The sequence below is a fragment of the Crinia signifera genome, chromosome 2 (assembly GCF_055691185.1).
Source record: "Crinia signifera chromosome 2, ASM5569118v1, whole genome shotgun sequence".
Classification (NCBI taxonomy): domain Eukaryota; kingdom Metazoa; phylum Chordata; class Amphibia; order Anura; family Myobatrachidae; genus Crinia; species Crinia signifera.
In genome coordinates this window covers 227,637,146-227,656,775 of record NC_139218.1, presented here as the reverse complement: position 1 = coordinate 227,656,775, position 19,630 = coordinate 227,637,146, and the positions used below count along the sequence as shown (strand labels likewise).

Below are 19,630 nucleotides of genomic sequence, written 5' to 3'. Positions count from 1 at the left end.
TCTCTGTGGCCATCCTAAAAATCGGTCACAGCTGTGGCCTAACACCAAAAACCATAACAAAGTGTGTCTGCTTGAGTGGAGGAAATCAAAAGCAAGATAGTTTTATCCAATAAAGCTGACTTTGGAGAAAGATCTGCATTATGATAATAATGCTATTCCTCATAAAAAGCACCACATAGTGGTTCCCAAACTGTGTGCCTAGGCACCCTGGGGTGCCTCAGGACACTTGCAGGTGTGCCTTGGGTTGCTGGACCAAGATCAATTCATATTATTTATGGTCAATGTACGAGGCAAAACCAGTGCTGGTGGGTGCCAATCATAACATATGTGAACAAACAGAAGCAAATCCTGACCAGATAACTGTGACATATAAACACGATGCACTTTAATATTTTTTCTGAATTTCTCTATAAGAAGCATTTGGCCTAGGGTGTTAGGATCTCCTGTGCCACGCTGTCTGGCGAGACACCACGTGACACTGGCTGGAAGGAGATAGAGACAGGACCAGGGCAGCCTCGCCAACCTGACTCCGTTGTACCCAGATGGAGTTGACGTGTGTGTGCGGGGTGCTAGGCTTCACCAATAATAGCCGCGTTCGTGGGAGCCCGTTAGTCAGGCTCCCACCTCGATGCCACCTGGTCTTATGTTAGGACAACACACACGCCAAGGCCAGTGATGAACAAGGGGAAACCTATCTACAAACAAAGAGGCGAGAACCACCCTGCCCTGCGGAGAGGGGTGCCAGTGGATAGCACTCTAAACAGGAACCCGCTGTGCTAATGCTTAACAGGTGTAACCATACACAGTATGCTGACACACTAAGAACTGCTGACGGGTGTAACAATACACGATATGCTGACACACTAAGAACTGCTGACGGGTGTAACAATACACGATATGCTGACACACTAAGAACCGCTGACAGGTGTAACAATACACTATACGCTGACACAATAAGCAAATGATTAGTACGGAGACAAAGAGGGGGAATCTTCCCAACTTATCTGGAACCGAGGGATATCAATATCTGGAGAAGGAATCCTACAATGACTAACAGGAGCTGCAGGGACCGGGAGACGGATAAAGGACGACACACGGACACCGGGAGAACAGGAGACTGGATGGAGGACACAGCTGGGAATCAATGACAGGATGCAGGATGACTGGACACAGGAACCAGGAGCAGTGGGTAAGCAGGAACCAGGAACACTTGAGACCCTGAGGTACAAGCTATAACCGGCATGGGACTGAACAACCAGAGGGTTTATATAGAGAGCACAATGTGGTGCTGATTACACATAGCCTGAAGGTGTGCACTGCAGGCTAGGAGCCTAATCAAGACACCTGAGTCCAGAACACACAGTACTGAAAGTAACCTGCAATGGCCCAGGCTGACCACTGGATGTCACTAGCGAGTACACACACACACATAGGCTGAGATAAACCCAGGGAGAACACACAGAAAATGTGAATGGTACATAACACCGATCCGCTGGAAGCGGATCGTAACAGTATCCCCCCCTAAAAAAGGTGGACTCCGGACACCCCAGCTTGATCAAGGGGAACCAAGAACAAAAACAGACTCAATGTCTCCGACAAGACTTCTTCTTCTTCTTCTTCTTCTTCTTCTTCCCAGGTTGCCTGGGAGTAAACACAGTAATACCAAAAATATTGTCTGAACTAACGGTACCCTCAACTAAAGACATTTCATCGATTTCAGAGTTGTAATCTGAGTTGGAGTCCGCATCTAAGGGAAGGATTATGGTTTCAATCTTGGTAACATTTGGCACTGGAGAAGAAGTAGTATCGCAAGACTGAACATAGGCAGGACTCTTGACAGATTGAGTAGACACTGGACAAGACACTGGACAACCATCGATCTCTGAATTCAAGACAGAATCAAGCCTGTATTCCACTGGTGTAAAAGCTAAGATTCCAGGGGCATTCCTGTTAAAACGAGCACACCCAGCGACCATAGCTATGGGCTGGGACTTTTGTACTGACTTTCCTGTGCATGATGGAGTCTCTGCAGAGAAGATGGTCAGTCCAGAGGCAGGTGAACCACTTTTATTGGGACCAAATTTTTTCAATACAGCATCACTGAATGCTGGGAGATTCTTAAGAATGGGATCCTCAGATTCAATAAATTTGGACGCCCATTTGAAAGGTTCACCTCTGAAGCAATAAATTAAATAGAGCACCACATTATCTGAAGTGATACCTAAAAATGGTCTGGACTCCAAAATAGTGATAAAAAATTTAGTGAGCGCAACAAATTGGGTTAGGTCCCCATCAAAAACTATAGATGTAGAGATATCGTTCAAAGCATCAACAGTAACTTCATTATCAGCTAACTGACTGGACTGTATAGCTGGAATTATGGCCCTTGAGGCTGAGACTTTAGGGACCCCCTTAGAGGTTATGACCTCTTCCAAGTCTGATGGTCTTTCCGGTTGGGCAGCACTATGATGAGTCTCTGGCTGATCACCACTGTGATGCACTTCTAAGTGGGCAGCACTATAGTGAAACTCTGGCTGGGCAACAACAAAAAGACCAACAGATGGTCTCTCCATGTTACCGACATGGCTGGAACTCTGTTCAGAGACAGGACAATCAGAATCCCTCTTAGGGACTAGATGGACAGCGTCCCCATCTGGGGCGACACAGACTTGAACCCCCTCTGGGGAGACACAGACCTGAACCCCCTCTGGGGAGACACAGGCTTGAACCCCCTCTGAGGCGACACAGGCTTGCGCCCCCTCTGGGGCGACACAGGCTTGAACCCCCTCTGGGGCGACACAGGCTTGAACCCCCTCTGGGGCGACACAGGCTTGAACCCCCTCTGGGGCGACACAGGCTTGAACCCCCTCTGGGGCGACACAGGCTTGAACCCCCTCTGGGGCGACACAGGCTTGAACCCCCTCTGGGGCGACACAGGCTTGAACCCCCTCTGGGGCGACACAGGCTTGAACCCCCTCTGGGGCGACACAGGCTTGAACCCCTTCTGGGGCGACACAGGCTTGAACCCCTTCTGGGGCGACACAGGCTTGAACCCCTTCTGGGGCGACACAGGCTTGAACCCCTTCTGGGGCGACACAGGCTTGAACCCCTTCTGGGGTGACACCAACTTGAACCCCTTCTGGGGTGACACCAACTTGAACCCCTTCTGGGGTGACACCAACTTGAACCCCTTCTGGGGTGACACCAACTTGAACCCCTTCTGGGGTGCCACCAACTTGAACCCCTTCTGGGGTGACACCAACTTGAACCCCTTCTGGGGTGACACCAACTTGAACCCCTTCTGGGGTGACACCAACTTGAACCCCTTCTGGGGTGACACCAACTTGAACCCCTTCTGGGGCTGCGGCCTCCGGGCCCCCACTCGGGGCTGCGCCCTCCGGGCCCCCACTCGGGGCTGCGGCCTCCGGGCCCCCGGCCTCTGACCGGCTCGGCGGGCCCCCGGCCTCTGACCGGCTCGGCGGGCCCCCGGCCTCTGACCGGCTCGGCGGGCCCCCGGCCTCTGACCGGCTCGGCGGGCCCCCGGCCTCTGACCGGCTCGGCGGGCCCCCGGCCTCTGACCGGCTCGGCGGGCCCCCGGCATCAGACTGGCTCAGCGGGCCCCCGGTATCTGAGTCAACCACCTGGGTTTTCCCTTCAAGGGTTTGCAACTCTGACTCCCTGGTCAATAAAACATCAGCACTGGAACCAGTAGAAAAAGGCAGAGTGCTTTTACTGGGAGACTCGGCAGAGAGCTCCTCTGCCACAGTGGAGACAGGCTTAGATCTGACAACCTGCTCAGACCTGGCCAGAGGAGATACCCTGACGGCACCACCGGAATTACGCAAGCCACACGTCTGCAAGAAGTGGCCAGAATCTCCACAGTATAAGCATAGGTTAAGGTTTCTACGCCGCTGACGCTCCTCTAACGGAAGCTTCGGTCGTAGATAACTTCTATGCTTTACCTGACCCTCTGGGTCTGAGGACTTGCTGCCTAATACTTCCCTAGGCAGGGCCTCATTAGGGGCTGAACAAACCCCAGTGACCTCTGGGAGGATCAGAAAAATATCAGTGATGAGTCTTTGCAGCTGCAGAAGAGACTGCTGCAAAATCTCCCACTGCCCAGGTTTTACGGCATTGAATGCCAAATTTAGAGCCGCTAATGACTCTTGCATGGCCTGCATGATATGGCCATGCAAGTTTATACACCAGCAAGAAAAAAACTGACACAAGAAAAAGCTGACACGGGCAAAAAGCTGACACGGGCAAAAAGCTGACACGGGCAAAAAGCTGACACGGCTTGAAATCTCTGGACTGAGAGGGCAGAACTCAGCTCCAGAGTGCTGTATGGCCGGTTATAATGTTAGGATCTCCTGTGCCACGCTGTCTGGCGAGACACCACGTGACACTGGCTGGAAGGAGATAGAGACAGGACCAGGGCAGCCTCGCCAACCTGACTCCGTTGTACCCAGATGGAGTTGACGTGTGTGTGCGGGGTGCTAGGCTTCACCAATAATAGCCGCGTTCGTGGGAGCCCGTTAGTCAGGCTCCCACCTCGATGCCACCTGGTCTTATGTTAGGACAACACACACGCCAAGGCCAGTGATGAACAAGGGGAAACCTATCTACAAACAAAGAGGCGAGAACCACCCTGCCCTGCGGAGAGGGGTGCCAGTGGATAGCACTCTAAACAGGAACCCGCTGTGCTAATGCTTAACAGGTGTAACCATACACAGTATGCTGACACACTAAGAACTGCTGACGGGTGTAACAATACACGATATGCTGACACACTAAGAACTGCTGACGGGTGTAACAATACACGATATGCTGACACACTAAGAACCGCTGACAGGTGTAACAATACACTATACGCTGACACAATAAGCAAATGATTAGTACGGAGACAAAGAGGGGGAATCTTCCCAACTTATCTGGAACCGAGGGATATCAATATCTGGAGAAGGAATCCTACAATGACTAACAGGAGCTGCAGGGACCGGGAGACGGATAAAGGACGACACACGGACACCGGGAGAACAGGAGACTGGATGGAGGACACAGCTGGGAATCAATGACAGGATGCAGGATGACTGGACACAGGAACCAGGAGCAGTGGGTAAGCAGGAACCAGGAACACTTGAGACCCTGAGGTACAAGCTATAACCGGCATGGGACTGAACAACCAGAGGGTTTATATAGAGAGCACAATGTGGTGCTGATTACACATAGCCTGAAGGTGTGCACTGCAGGCTAGGAGCCTAATCAAGACACCTGAGTCCAGAACACACAGTACTGAAAGTAACCTGCAATGGCCCAGGCTGACCACTGGATGTCACTAGCGAGTACACACACACACATAGGCTGAGATAAACCCAGGGAGAACACACAGAAAATGTGAATGGTACATAACACCGATCCGCTGGAAGCGGATCGTAACATAGGGGTGGCTTGAAAATATTTTGATGCTCTAGGGTGCCGTGATTCAAAAAAGTTTGGGAACCACTGACATAGGGTAACAATGTATTTCCCTTTACAGACATAGGTGTTCTGGGAGTTTTAAGAGAGGGGAGAAATGTAGGAGTGCTTTGGTTACATAGTAGTTTGGACAAAAGCCTCCCCGATTTGTTGTATTGTTCATAAAACTAACAATTCTTATGTGGGAGGCAAATTTATCTAAACATCATCAAAATTAAGTTTACGGTAGCTTTTTTATATGCTTCTTGTGTAGAGGATCTGGGGCGAAATGTAATGGGAGGTGATTTTTTTTGCGTTTTTTTCCGCAAAATATGCCGTTTTCGGGCATTTCCCGAAAATCGCATATTTTATAGGGTGCGATTCGTGTCAAAAAAAATTGCACGTTTTGCCGTGAAATCGCACATATTGAAGTTGTGATTTTTAGTCACACTTCAATTCGCATCCAGATGTTTTCCCCTTGGAAAGCAACTAACTCGCACATGTAATAGGGTGCGATTATTGGTAAAGGTTTCCAAAAATCGCAAAAAAATTAGACCAGGTTCTGGCTGGCGAGTTTGACAGAACCATGCACAGATCATTGTGATCTGTGCATGGTTCTGTCCATAAAAAAGGGTTAAAATGAAAAAATGGAAAAAAAAATGCGTGGGGTCCCCCCTCCTGAGCATAACCAGCCCCGGGCTGAAAGAGCCGGTCCTGGTTTCATAAAATCACAGAAACAAGCAAGTCGGGGTTCTGTGTATTTTATAAAACCAGCATCAGGCTCAAGGGCCGGTCCTGGTTCCCAAAATACGGGGGACAAAATGAGTAGGGGTCCCCCCGTATTTCAAGAACCAGCATCGGGCCCAACCAGCCAGCAGGGTAATGCCACAGCCGGGGGGAGACTTTTTATACAAGTCCCCCCGGCCAAAGCATTCACCCCCTGACCGGTCAGCATGGGCAGGGGTCCTGGGGAAGTGGGGACCCCCCCAAAGAAGGGGTCCCCCCCTCCAGAACTTACCTGCCCATGCTGAAGCCCGGGGCTGTCCTCGATGCCCCTGGGCGGTGGGCATCGAGCTGATACTTGTGTAAAAAATAGATGAAAAACTATTATCTTATACCGTGGAACTATGAGTCCCAGCAAGCCTCCCCCGCATGCTGGGGCTTGGAGAAAGTCAGCTCCTGATTGGCCGCCTAGCGGCCAATAGAATCATTCTATGCAGAGGCGTGGAAGATGAAACATCTCTGCGCCTCTGACAGTCCGAGGCGGGGAGCCGATGGAGATGCCGGCGTGTCACAGAAGGTGACAGAAGTCCAGGACTATGTCGGATCAACACTTCAGACCTTCCATGGACGACCTGGTAGGATTTCCTTCCACAGGTCCCCCATGGATTTCTTCGGACCCCGGACCGGACGACGACACGGACATCGACATGGAGAAGAATGCCGACATAGATCCGGACCAGGACAAGGCACTGGATCAAGACCCTGGGACCTACCTACGGGCTCAAGATAGGTAAGTATCAGTATGTATGGGCTTTGTGTGTATTAAAGTTTTATTTTAAATGGGTGTCAGTGTGTTTATTTAACTATTTCTTTTACTGTGGAACTACAAGTGCCAGCGGGCCCTTTAATGCCCCGCATGCTGGGACTTGTGGTTCTCCAAGTCCCAGCATGCGGGGGAGGCTTGCTGGGACTCATAGTTCCACGGTATAAGATAATAGTTTTTCATCTATTTTTTTACACCAGTATCAGCTCGATGCCCAGGGGCATCGAGGACAGCCCTGGGCTTCAGCATGGGCAGGTAAGTTCTGGAGGGAGGGGACCCCTTCTTTGGGGGGGTCCCCACTTCCCCAGGACCCCTGCCCATGCTGACCGGTCAGGGGGTGAATGCTTTGGCCGGGGGGACTTGTATAAAAAGTCTCCCCCCGGCTGTGGCATTACCCTGCTGGCTGGTTGGGCCCGGTGCTGATTCTTGAAATACAGGGGACCCCTACTCATTTTGTCCCCCGTATTTTGGGAACCAGGACCGGCCCTTGAGCCTGGTGCTGGTTTTATAAAATGCTTGTTTCTGTGATTTTATGAAACCAGGACCGGCTCTTTCACACCGGGGCTGGTTATGCTCAGGAGGGGGGACCCCACGCCGTTTTTTCCCGATTTTTTTTTAACACAAAATCGCATGTTTTAAAATGCGCACATTTTCATGACTGAAAATGTGCACATTTTCATGAGTTAAAATCGCCGTAAATAGCACCCATCGCACTTTTTAGCCGCGAATTCGCATCTCATTACATATGCGAATTTTTTTTTTTTAAATTTGCGATTTGGTGCGATTTTTTTTCTGACGACAAAAAACGCACCCTATTACATTTTGCCCCTGGTGTTAAATTTGAACTCTTGGTAGACCTCTGTTAAGATGGCTTGAGTCTGCTGATATAACTTAAAACAGTCTTTTTTATGTTGTGAAACATTTGTGGAAATCGTATTATTAGCATGTTGGCATGCAGATTTTGAACCCATAGCAAGTGTTGACATTTTAACTGCTGACTTGCTGACAACATAATCTCTGGAGACATTTAACATTAATATATCTATATTCTTGTAGAAGTCATGACATATGGGGCCAAATGTAATAGGGTGTGAGCAGTAGAAAGTGAGGGATTTTGGAAGAGTTTCCATTTACATGTTTCCCTGGCTCTGTATCACACCAATTTAGTCTATTGCATGGACATCCAAGTCTACTGCACTTGCCTGTATCAGATTTAATTTTATATTACAAATCACATTTTGAAAAAAATAAACTCTACACATGTCCAATGTGTTTTAATTGCAGTCACGTTTATTTGCAGCTTCTATACACACTTTCTATGTAATCAAACTTTTCTGACACATTTTAGAGGGGTTCACAAAATGAAAATTCTCACCATTTTACTAAAAAATAAATACAAGACTTAAAGTGTTGCACAGCTCTAAAATATACAAAGGCTTAGATTCAATGTAAACTCTGAAAACATTTTACAAAAGAAAACATGTATGCAACAATTTAAATTTAAAAAGTTTATATTTACAGATATTACAAAAAAATACAAAATGGATGCAAGTCCATTAACCATTGTCATTTCCGCCAGTAAGTACTGGTACTAGTACTTAAATAGTAACACTGCAGCCTCAATTGATATCATTTACCACCTCAAACTTTCTAGAATTAGCTGATGATCTTGCTTTCCTGGCTTTTGGTTCAAGAACAAACTGTAGTACAAAGCATTGCTTATTCATTTGGCAATGATATAAAGGAAAAATTGAGACGTATAGTGCAGCAATGGGATTTGGCAAGTCAAAAGTACATTTCTATTTCGGGGCAGATTCAGTTAGCCATGGTTTTACTATGCAGCTCAAGTTCTTTTTTTATGCCTGGAACCATTTAGTTATAGCCACTTTCCCTACACCACATACTATTTCATTTAATCTTCTTGCTTAAATATAAATGGTACAATAAGTATTAGAATACAAAAAAAAGAAAACAAGGGATAAACAGTTGCATAAAAAACAAAACCGGTTATGTCAGTGCAAACAGAATGTTAATTTGGAAGGCTGGTGAACAGGCTTATATAATGCAGTAACAACATACTTATGACATGTTGTTTTATTTATCTTTAAATGTGATGAATCATTCTTCATTTTAATATTTCCCTCATAATTAGCTTAAATCTCATTCAGTGTTTATCTGCTTGTAGTGAATTTACCATTGTCACATTGAATTACATAAAAATGTTTGGATTTTTAGAAACAGGTGCTTTGTGGGTAGCTGAACAAGTGGTATAGCTCACATAACTGTGCTACACACTATACTTGTTAAGTAACAGCCGCAGCTTGTTGGACTTAAATTAAAATGATCATTTGTATGTAATTTATTCTCACCAATTAAAATCTCTGCCACTGTCTAGGTAATGTGTTTTTGAATTTCTGAAATTAAAGGAATGGAATACTTGGCATTTTGAACTGAAGTTACAAAGGATTTGTATGTGAAGATGAGTAATAAAATGTGTTGCGATTGTATTGTACTTGGCACATTTCCCCAGAAACTTTACTCCCCCTCTCTGTCTGTCAGGAAATAATATTTACTAACAATACATACAGGGTCAGTGATGAAGAGGTATTTCAGTGCCATCCTCACTGGATGTCCCCTGATGGTTGATAATAAAAAGCAGGTACCCCCACTAAATGCAGGCACAAGAATACTGCAATGAGCACCCTCTGCTGCCTCTCTTAATAAGAAAAGATAACCTTAATAAATATAATTAACACATTGGGGGAAATTTACTAAAGGAAATTTGTAAAAAAATAGGTGTATTTGTATCCAGAAATACACTTATTTTTGACATTTACTATCCCGAAAATACGGTAATTCGTAGTCGTATTGATGTGCTATCAATACGAATACAAATTGCCGTATTTTCGGGATAGTAAATGTCAAAAATAAGTGTATTTCTGGATACAAATACACCTATTTTTTACAAATTTCCTTTAGTAAATTTTCCCCATTGTCTCAGGTTTGGCATGACCATTACGATATGGACAGAGTAATGCAGTCCCTCTTTTTTAATATTTGACCATTCTAAAACCGTTTCTATATGTACATGTATTGTTGACCTGGCTACATAATTCTTTACATTAATTAATTGCACCACATGCATGGGCAGAGATGCTGGTTAATGTCACCAGAGCATTCTGGCATTATAGCTTGTTAATACATAAGTTGGTATACTATTACCATGGCTAATTACCACTTAAGGGGCTATCCTATTAGCCCTGATATCAGCACTTATTGGGGATTTGGTTTATGATAAAGTACTTTTTATATTACAAACAAAAAAATATGATTTTTTTTTTTAATTCTATATCTCCTTCTCCATAGCTTTCGTCCAGTGAAGATACCAAAGTGCTCAACAGTACTTTTAAGTGGTAGTGTAACTTTAGCTTATTAAAGAAACCAGCCCCCATCTGGTTACAATACATATAAATTAAGGGCAGTCTATTGATATTAGTGTTAATAAATACCAGATAATTCTAAAGAAAGAAACCCATTTTACAGCATTAAGTCTTGATGGTCATTTTGCTAATACTTTTACAAATTACTGTAGATCATGTTTACTATTTGTATTTGCAAGATACTTAGAACATGTTGGTAAATAGATTTACCACTGCATTGCATAGCATGGGGAAAACATGCCATTTTATACATTTAGGAAATGATGAGCAATTAATAACTGACTATGCTAGGCTACAATAATTCTGTGTAATCTTTTGTAAATTACAGCAGCTGCATTTCTGCTGTAAAAGAATTATAAGTGCAAAGTTTAGCCTAAAAGGATTGTGGCGTTAATTATTTACTGTATGTCTGTTTCTGCTTTTGGACGTAGACTTTATAATCTGTAAAAGTTATGTGATTGGTAAAGGCCAAGTGCCAAAACCCCCCAAAAATGATACAAGTAAGATGAACATAAAATATTTTGTATGCAACCACTCAATTGTTCAGCCCTAAACTTAATAGGAACCAGATGGCACTATGCAGTAGGACCTTGAAAATAATGTCCTGTGCGGTGTTAAATTATATTATTATTAAATATATTTTATTCACTTTGAAATTCCCCTGAGTGCCATTTGGTTCCTTCACATGGACGGGACATGCCAGTTTCCACCGAGGGATCCTTGTGAAGTATGTCATTATTGGGATGACATCTGGGTTGCTGATAGTGTAGTTCACAACAGCTAGTATGCCGCAGAACTTCTAAACGGACTTCCTCAATTCAATTGCGTTCTCTGAAGTTTTTTCCGCCATTGCAGTTTCCCTTTTTGTAAAAAGTTGACTAAAACACATAGATTGGTGAGTAATTTGCAGATCCACGTGTTTTCCAACAGTGAAAATTTTTCCAACAGTCGAAAAATTGGCACTTTATTTGAATAGGTTGATTTTAAAATTGACCAAAAATTGTTGAAATGTGCAGATTTTCCAACTGTTGGAAAAAATCTGAGTGAGAGATGTTACCCATAGCAACCAATCACATTCTAGCTATTATCAGCTAGAAGGTCCTAGATAAATAAGTAGAATCGGATTGCTTGCTCTGGGCAACATCTCTCACTTCTAAATACTCACACTAATTTCTTATGTGAACTGACATGAGAGTTGACAGAGGAGCATTGATTCCAGATATGTCATTACACTTTTGCTAGTTCCACTTTTACTCAAGGACTGAAGATGCAATATAGGATCATATCCAGGTGGTACAGGGGGCCACGATTTTTGGGAGCCTTTCCGGGAGGGTGGACAAGTATGATATATATATATATATATATGTGTGTAAATATATATATATGTGTAAAAATATATATATCTATAGATATATATCTAAATCTATAGATATATATCTATATATATATATATATATATATCTTTATATCTATCTATATATATATATATATATATATATATATATATATATAGATAGATATATAGATATAGATATATATAGCTATAAAAGTGGGGAACAGCAGAGCAGAGGACCCTGTTCATCTTGCATGGCAAGTCCTGCCTACTACACTATGTATCATTAACAACTACCTTTTCTTCACAGCATACAATGTAAACACATTCTATCAGTTTTTTTGTATATAAACTGGTAACTTTTTTTATTTTAATGTAATCACTGTTAGTATTTCAGCTTAATAACATGTTATTAAACTCATTTTATTTCAGGGGATTTGATTTTCAGAATATGCAACATGCATAATATAATATTGTTTAAATTAATGACAATGCAAGCTTTATATGTTGCTTGCTGTGAAAACATTTAAACTATATTTTGTTGTGGGTGACAGATAGGGGTTTGGTGATTTTACTTTTCATCCACTTTTTAGAGCGCAAGCATGAGGAAAAATATACCTTCTACTAATAGCTAGGCCTTTAAGACTATAGATAGATGATCATTATTATTATAAATGGTCAAAATTGCTTATATTGACTAAGAAAATATAATATGTTTCATGGCACTGCTGGTAAAAACAGAATTCACATTTGCAGCTTTGTTCTGTAAAGGAAGGTGGTAATAACGTACTATTTATAAACAAAACATTCTTTGTGCATAGTTATAAATACTGTACACACTAACAGGTAATGCTCTGACTAGTACGTTTACAATGCTGAAACAAATGTACAGCATTCAGATATGAAAGATTGCCCAGCAGCTTGGGATAGTCAAATATTCTACCAATCCCTTCTACACACAGACATGCAAACATTACCACTGTGTACTGAGAATTCAATATAGCACAATATCACAGTTCATGTTTACCTAGTGAAATTTGTGCTTTACAATTACATTATGGAGCATCAGTTAAAACTAACCAAATGGTAAGTTCAGTAGACAGGGACCATGGCAGTGACATGTTGCAAATATTTAATAAATAATTTGGTTGTGTAACATAATTAAACTAGGTATAGAGGGGACTTTAAATATTTCACTGTGGCTATTATAGAATGCCTACCAAATGTCGGCAAATATCGAAGAGGGCACTTATAATGCTTAATTTTCATTCATAAAATTTCGCGTAGACACAGAAATGACCACAATTCCTTATCGATAAACAATTTATGCAAGTTAAACTTAAATCAAAATGGCAGGAGAACCATATGTAATTTTACTTTCTTTTTCAAGGGACAAAAGCTCAGTTTATTTTACCTAATTATTAATTTCTGTACACTTTCATTAACTGATTCCAAAATACAAATATCCTGTACAAATATCTGAGGACTCCTATCTCTGACTCCATGGGGCTTAGATATATTATGAAGGCAGTAGGACTGATACAGAATTGAATGTACACCTGTTAGTGGAGAGTATCTTCTGTTTGTGCACCACTAATGCAGAGTTGTATGCATTTAAATCACTTCTGACAGAAGAATCACACCAGGGCTGTATCTAGGTGTTCTCACTTAGGTAAAGTTAATTATCGCAACTGCAGACTATATAAAGTTTGGCAAGTGGAAATACTGTATGTCTGTTTCCTGGCATATGTTTTTCTCTTAGTATAAGATGAATGCAAGTGCAAACTGATGATGATGATGATAACTAATAGAAATACAAGTGTATGTGTATACATAAGGGGCAGACATATGCAAGATGCATTTAACATGCACTCAGTTTACTTCCAACTTTGTATCAGGCCAACTGTCAACAAAAGAGTCCTCTGATCTTTATAAATAGTACAAATTAAACGTGCTTAATATTCTTAGTGTTAAGCTTCTGTTATGCGTTACCAGCTCAACCACAACAGTCCCTGCCATAGACAATCTACATAACTTACTTGCTATCTTCCTTACGACCTTATTAGTTATGTGTGATGTAAACATTACTCAGGTTCATCTATACAGAATTCTTACTGATGTGCAAGTCCTATTTAAGAAAAAAAATGCAAAATCACTTTCTTTAAAATTTCCACTATTTTCTTATTTAAAAAATTAAATAATATCAAGTATTTTTTTGTTCTACTCATCACTTCCACCTGCACTTTCTTTGTCCCTTAATCCAAGTCTGCACTTACGGACAAATAAAGACCATTTACCTTTATAAATATTAAGGTATACATGCACACATTGTGGCTCTAGAGCTGATTTGGCAATCCTAATGTGTGGCTAAAGCTGATAGCTCTGGAATCTCGTTGCAGTGCAATGATCTTATACATAGCCAGATACATCCACCAGAAATTTCTGCCAGTATAGATCTACATACAAACATTTCTGATCATATGCTTGTTTGGGTCCATACCTCTGACATATCTATAATAGGTGCAAGGTATGCACATGGGTCCCTGCTTCCAGAGTGGCCCACACACAGTGTACGTATAAAGTTATACTTACCCCTCCAGAGTACTGCACCCAGTGAAGCAGATCAACATAACCTGGGAAATGGCTTGGCAGCCATTTTAGTGGCGATTTGCACATGCGCAATAGAGATGTCTATTCTGGGTCTCAGAGAGGAAGGGCCTACACAGAGCCTGCACACGGGCCCCCTCCTCTGTTAAAACACCCCTGGGTCGTATACACATAGATTTACATCTAACGAGGTTTGCAAAGGACTACTTAAATGCCTTTTTAAATTGTACCATGTTTAGCTGGGGAAATTCTGCCCTGTATTTTTTTAATTACAGTACTGAAATTCTGTCTCTGGATAGAAGCACAGATTATGAATTAAATCTGTTTGTATACTGCACGTGCCTGTAAAATAATACCAGCACTAGCATTCATATCTATGAATCACCTGTCCAGACCAGTTTTTAATTTGGATCTGGATAATTGGATATAGTTGCTACATTTAGACAAACTTTTTGATTCGCAGATTACTTGAACATTGCATTGCCAAGCAGTCTGTAGATGTGAATATGGGTAATGAATCCCTTTAACCTTCCATTGCTCCATTTCCAGCTTTTGGCTGGAAATTACATGATCCCTTTAATTGTTTGATATATAATATTAACTTTTTTGTATTGTACAGATAATTTACTGACTTCAATCTCAATTAATAATTTGCTAACGAGAGACTTTTGATTTAACAGAATTGTTAAAAGAAATTGAGTTGCACCTAACATTAAATGTGGGTGTTTTGGGATTCAGAGAATAGCTTCTTACTCTTTTGTCCATTACATAAAAGTCATACATCTTAGTAATAAATCATGAACAATGCTGTCAATGCATGCTTATAATAATATGTTTAAAAAACAACAACTTACTTTACCAAGTATTCAACTTCCCTTACATTCACTCAATAGCTTCATTAGTAGTCATTTTGTGTTTATCGGAACTGAGTGAGGTAACACTCTTCCACAAGGAGAAAAGACTGACAATTCAGATTTCGATCTTAAATCAGTGCACAGTTCAACAGGTGTGTATGCTGGATTATATATATATATATATATATATATATATATATATATATATATATATATATATATATATATATATATATACAGTATATATATATAATGTACGCACTCTTTTATTTTATTTACATTATTGTGCTCTCTTGCAGTCTGTCACAGTTTTCGTATTATTTAATGGCACTTCCATCAGGAGTCCTAGCATATACAACTAGATTATAATCCAGTAAATTGCTTTTCACGATAGCACCTCTCATCTGTTTTGTGCAAACACTAGAAAAACGACTAATATTTTACTGATGCCAGAACATATCTGTCTTGACTATAAACAATTTGGAAAAGCTTTTACTGCAGATAGCCCCATACAAAATAGATCTAAAAATGGATGGCTGATTAACTTTGCCACATAGTTTATATTCAAGATGGCTCATTGACAACAAGCAATTCTAAGTTTGCAGACCTGTATCATTAGAAACCAGTGTTACCCTTCTGGATCTGATTGGCTTGCTGTTCAACTCAATAGTAAATAGGAAAAGTAGAATAAATGCTACAGTACTTTCAAATTCATATTACATAGGAAGGAACACCTTACAAAAACATAATTTATCATTAAAAATGTACAAAACAGAAATTTGAGGCTGTTATTATTATCTTTACTAATAATGGTTATGATCAAGTATTACTGTAATGCACAAGATAACTGTATTCACAGAATACAATCACCTATTAACCCTCTGATTTCATTTTTAACCTCCTATGTGCTGCAACACATCGCATATAAGCTTTAAACATACTCTGCAGGATGTCTAATGCTTTTTTTTATTCATTGGCTGCATATCCACTTTTAGTTTAATAATTGTATTTACAATTTTATCAAAAATATGTTATTTACAGTCTTTTAGTTACTTTGAAAGTTTGATCTACTATTTTTAATTCCTAATGTACAAAAATATCTATTTTTAAGAATGATTTTTTTTTCATCTGCTAAATTCCCAGGGAAGCACTTCAGCAAGTAATGGTTCAATATTATTTTTTACAATATGAGCGGCTTATTCATAGCAATATCTTTTCCCCTTTACTTCCCCTTAAACGTGGATTTATTTTATCACTGATATACAAGAACTACTTTTAAAGAACAAAAAAATTAGCTTAAGTAAACATTAGTTTTAAGAATTCTAAATAAGAAGTAATTGCACTAATATTTTCTTTAGTCCATTGTATTTTCTTTTTCTTGTTTTGTTTCTATGTTTGTTTGTTTTTTACATTTAGAGCACCCTGCAGTTTTTCGATAAATTAATATTGGTATTCCCAGGCAGGTGAATATTTTCAGTAAAGTTCATTGGAAAGCAATACAAACCAAATTCTTCTTCTATGTTTTCATCATACTCTATTAAGACATAGTCCTGCAGCAAATTGTTCAAATAAGGTTTGTAAAGCTCTTTTCCTTCTGGTAATGGGCAGTTACTTTTATCTTGGAATCAAGCTGTTGCATCTACAGTAATCATAGTACTACGTTGAACTCTGTGAAGATCTGTCATCATGGGGACTGCCATCTGAGTTTTCAGTCTCACCTTCAGAGATGGCCTGCATTGGGGCAATGTAGAGCCGGCACCTGACACTGTAACGACTACTGCTTGCAGCAGGAGGCACTCGAGACCTGCCAACTCTAGAGGCAGCAGACATAGTCTTTGTTGCAAATCCTTCTGATATTCCTCGAGGGGAACAAGGTGATAATGGGGAAAATGCATCATTACCAGGCGACAACTGTGCAGAATCTTCAGAGCCAGAGGAGTCCAGGGACAAATCACCAAGCGATTTAGGGGTTACTGGGCTTTTCAGTATTTCAGTAGCTGATAAGCGATAACTGGAATCTGTCCTGCTGCCCTTTTTTAGAAGCAGTAACTTAAATTCCTCATTTGATGTATTTGACTTTTTGGCGTTCCTATAGATAAGACCTGCAGACCTCTGAGAACTTGCTGGTGTGGCCACTTGAGGTGGTCCAGATAAAGCTTTTGCTTTGTTTTTTGCAGCGGCCTCTCCAGAATCTTTTCTTCCCAAAATTTTTCTTTTAGATCTGCATTGAAAACATATATAATTTAGTGGACTGCTACATAGAAATAAATATACACAAGAAGATAGTGACAACAATGCAGTTTTTACTATTAGTACCAGTGATTGAAAAGTGCCTGTGACAGTACCGGCACTATAAAATGTTGCTCTTTTCCTGAAGTATTGCAGTCTGCACAACAGGGGTATGAAATGAACACCAAACAGGACAGTTACATGGAACCAGAACTCAGTGTAGTCTCACAGTCACAACCTAAAAAACCTTCTGTGCCACCTATATGTGCTTATCTCACAGCCGGTGGTTGGGCTGCCCCTGCTGATCCCTGAAAAGTGTTCCTGCTGCTGAGGCCTTTCAGTTTCTGGAACCCTCTTCACTTGAATACCAAAGCTGTTGCCAGTGGCGTAAGTTCATCTCAGTTGCCCAGAGGCAAGATATATATTGGTGCCCCCCCACACACAAAACCTTATATAAGATATGTATATGTCTGTTATGAATTATATATTTATATATAGAGAGAAAACACATAGATTTCAGAACTCTGCCACGGAAGCAATATTGTTAGCTTTCAATGAATGGATTTAAACTTGCAGGGGAGCAGAGGTGCCCACTTGGGAGCAGGAGCCCGGCGGCAAGTTACGCGATTGTCTCCCAGAGTTCTGCCTCTGGCTGTTGCTCCTAGATACTGCAAGATGTTTTCTCTGCACTGCCTCCAGTTTGGGGGTGGCTCTAGAGGTAGGGCTGCAGCATAATTCATATAGGGGAGCTACAGCCACTGCCAGTGAGTCCAGGAATTTGATGTTTGGCAGTGGTTGGAATGGCAGTTATGTATATTTACATTTTTTGACTGCGCTGCAGCCCCCCCTCTGCAGCTTCAACTGCTCTGGATTCCTCACCACTTTTAGCACCCACAAATGCCAATTTACAGCAGACAATTTGCCTCGAGCATGACCTCCCATGTGCTTCCTGTGTGGTTCCTTCAGACTGCAGATGTGACTAGCCTTGAGATACTGATCCTTTTGCCATTAACTCAATCTACAGGGAACCCTGCAGTGTAAACTGGTGTTATATTCAATATTATATATGCAACTGCTCTGTGGGTAATACCATCCACAGTTTTTCTTCCTTTCTAGCTTTTTTTCCAGTGGGGACTAATGTTTTTTTAAATGTTTCCTATGGGTGCCAATTTGATGGGGTTTTTTTGTGAGTGCCAATGTGTATTTTTTCCTGTAAGGGCTGATGTGTTCCTGTCTCCCAATTTGTTTGTTTTCCTGTGGGGGCCAATGTGTTTGGTTTTTTTTTCTTTGAGGGACAATGTACTGTACTTTCATTGTTTCAAATCAAATTGGTACATGGTTAATCCAGGTACATAGTACATGTGTTATAAGCTGTCAAGTTATGGTTGTAACTAGAACTTTGTGGGCCCCATTACAAAATCTTAAACACCCCCCCCCCCCCAAAAAAAAAAAAAAAAACACATTAGGGAGATGGAGTACAATAGGGACTGCATAGGGACATGCAAGGCGGTAAGGAATGGATAGGGAGACACAGGGCGATAGGAAATACAGTAAATAGCGAGACGCATAATGGTAGGGAATGAATAGGGAGACACAGGGCAGTAAGGAGGGGATAGAGAAATGCAGAGCAGTAGGAAATGGATAGAGGGATGCAGGGTGGTAGGGAGGGGATAGGGAGACACAAGACAGAGATGTTAGGTGTTAGATGTAAGGGTGATGTTTGGATTAGAGTTGGTATTAGAGCCATATGAATAGAGCCCAGTATTAGTTGGAGATAGGTTGATGCTGTGTGACAATTGGGCCTGTCTGCAGCTCTGGTGGCATTGGAGGCATGTTGGGCAGGAGCCTTGACATCGGAGATAATAACAGGCCCACATGGCAGTTCCTGTCTGGGAAAATGCAGTGCACTCTTGGCTGCAAACAAGGGCAAGCAGAGCAAGAGTAGACAGTTCACAGGGAGTGTGGCGCTGTCTTTCAGGGCTTCACCCATAACCTGATGCTCCCTGGGCTGCTACTCACTTCTTTCTCTGTGTTGTGCTGAGGTTTGCTTTTTTGTTGGGATGAGGATAGGTTGAGGATAAGTTGCAAGGCACAGACATGCACAGGAAGGTGGGGAGGGGGGGGGGGGGGTAGCAGCAGCTCAGGCATCTGGCAACTATCTTATTTT

At 41.7% G+C, this 19,630-nt stretch overlaps 1 protein-coding gene and 1 long non-coding RNA gene across 5 annotated transcripts in view; one reads left to right on the top strand and one right to left on the bottom strand.

Moving 5' to 3' along the window:
- Window positions 1–19,630, top strand: part of LOC146060584 (uncharacterized) — a 61,216-nt gene that overhangs the window by 15,192 nt on the left and 26,394 nt on the right. The gene's annotated exons all lie outside the window — the stretch shown is intronic.
- The window catches only part of NHS (NHS actin remodeling regulator), a 193,746-nt gene continuing 189,585 nt past the window's right edge, over window positions 15,470–19,630 (bottom strand). For all 3 annotated transcript variants that reach the window (XM_083173950.1, XM_083173951.1, XM_083173952.1), the window contains one exon: window positions 15,470–17,455. In XM_083173950.1, coding sequence (XP_083030076.1) covers window positions 16,891–17,455 — 565 coding nt within the window. In that variant the 3' untranslated portion in view covers window positions 15,470–16,890. The remainder of the gene's footprint in view (window positions 17,456–19,630) is intronic.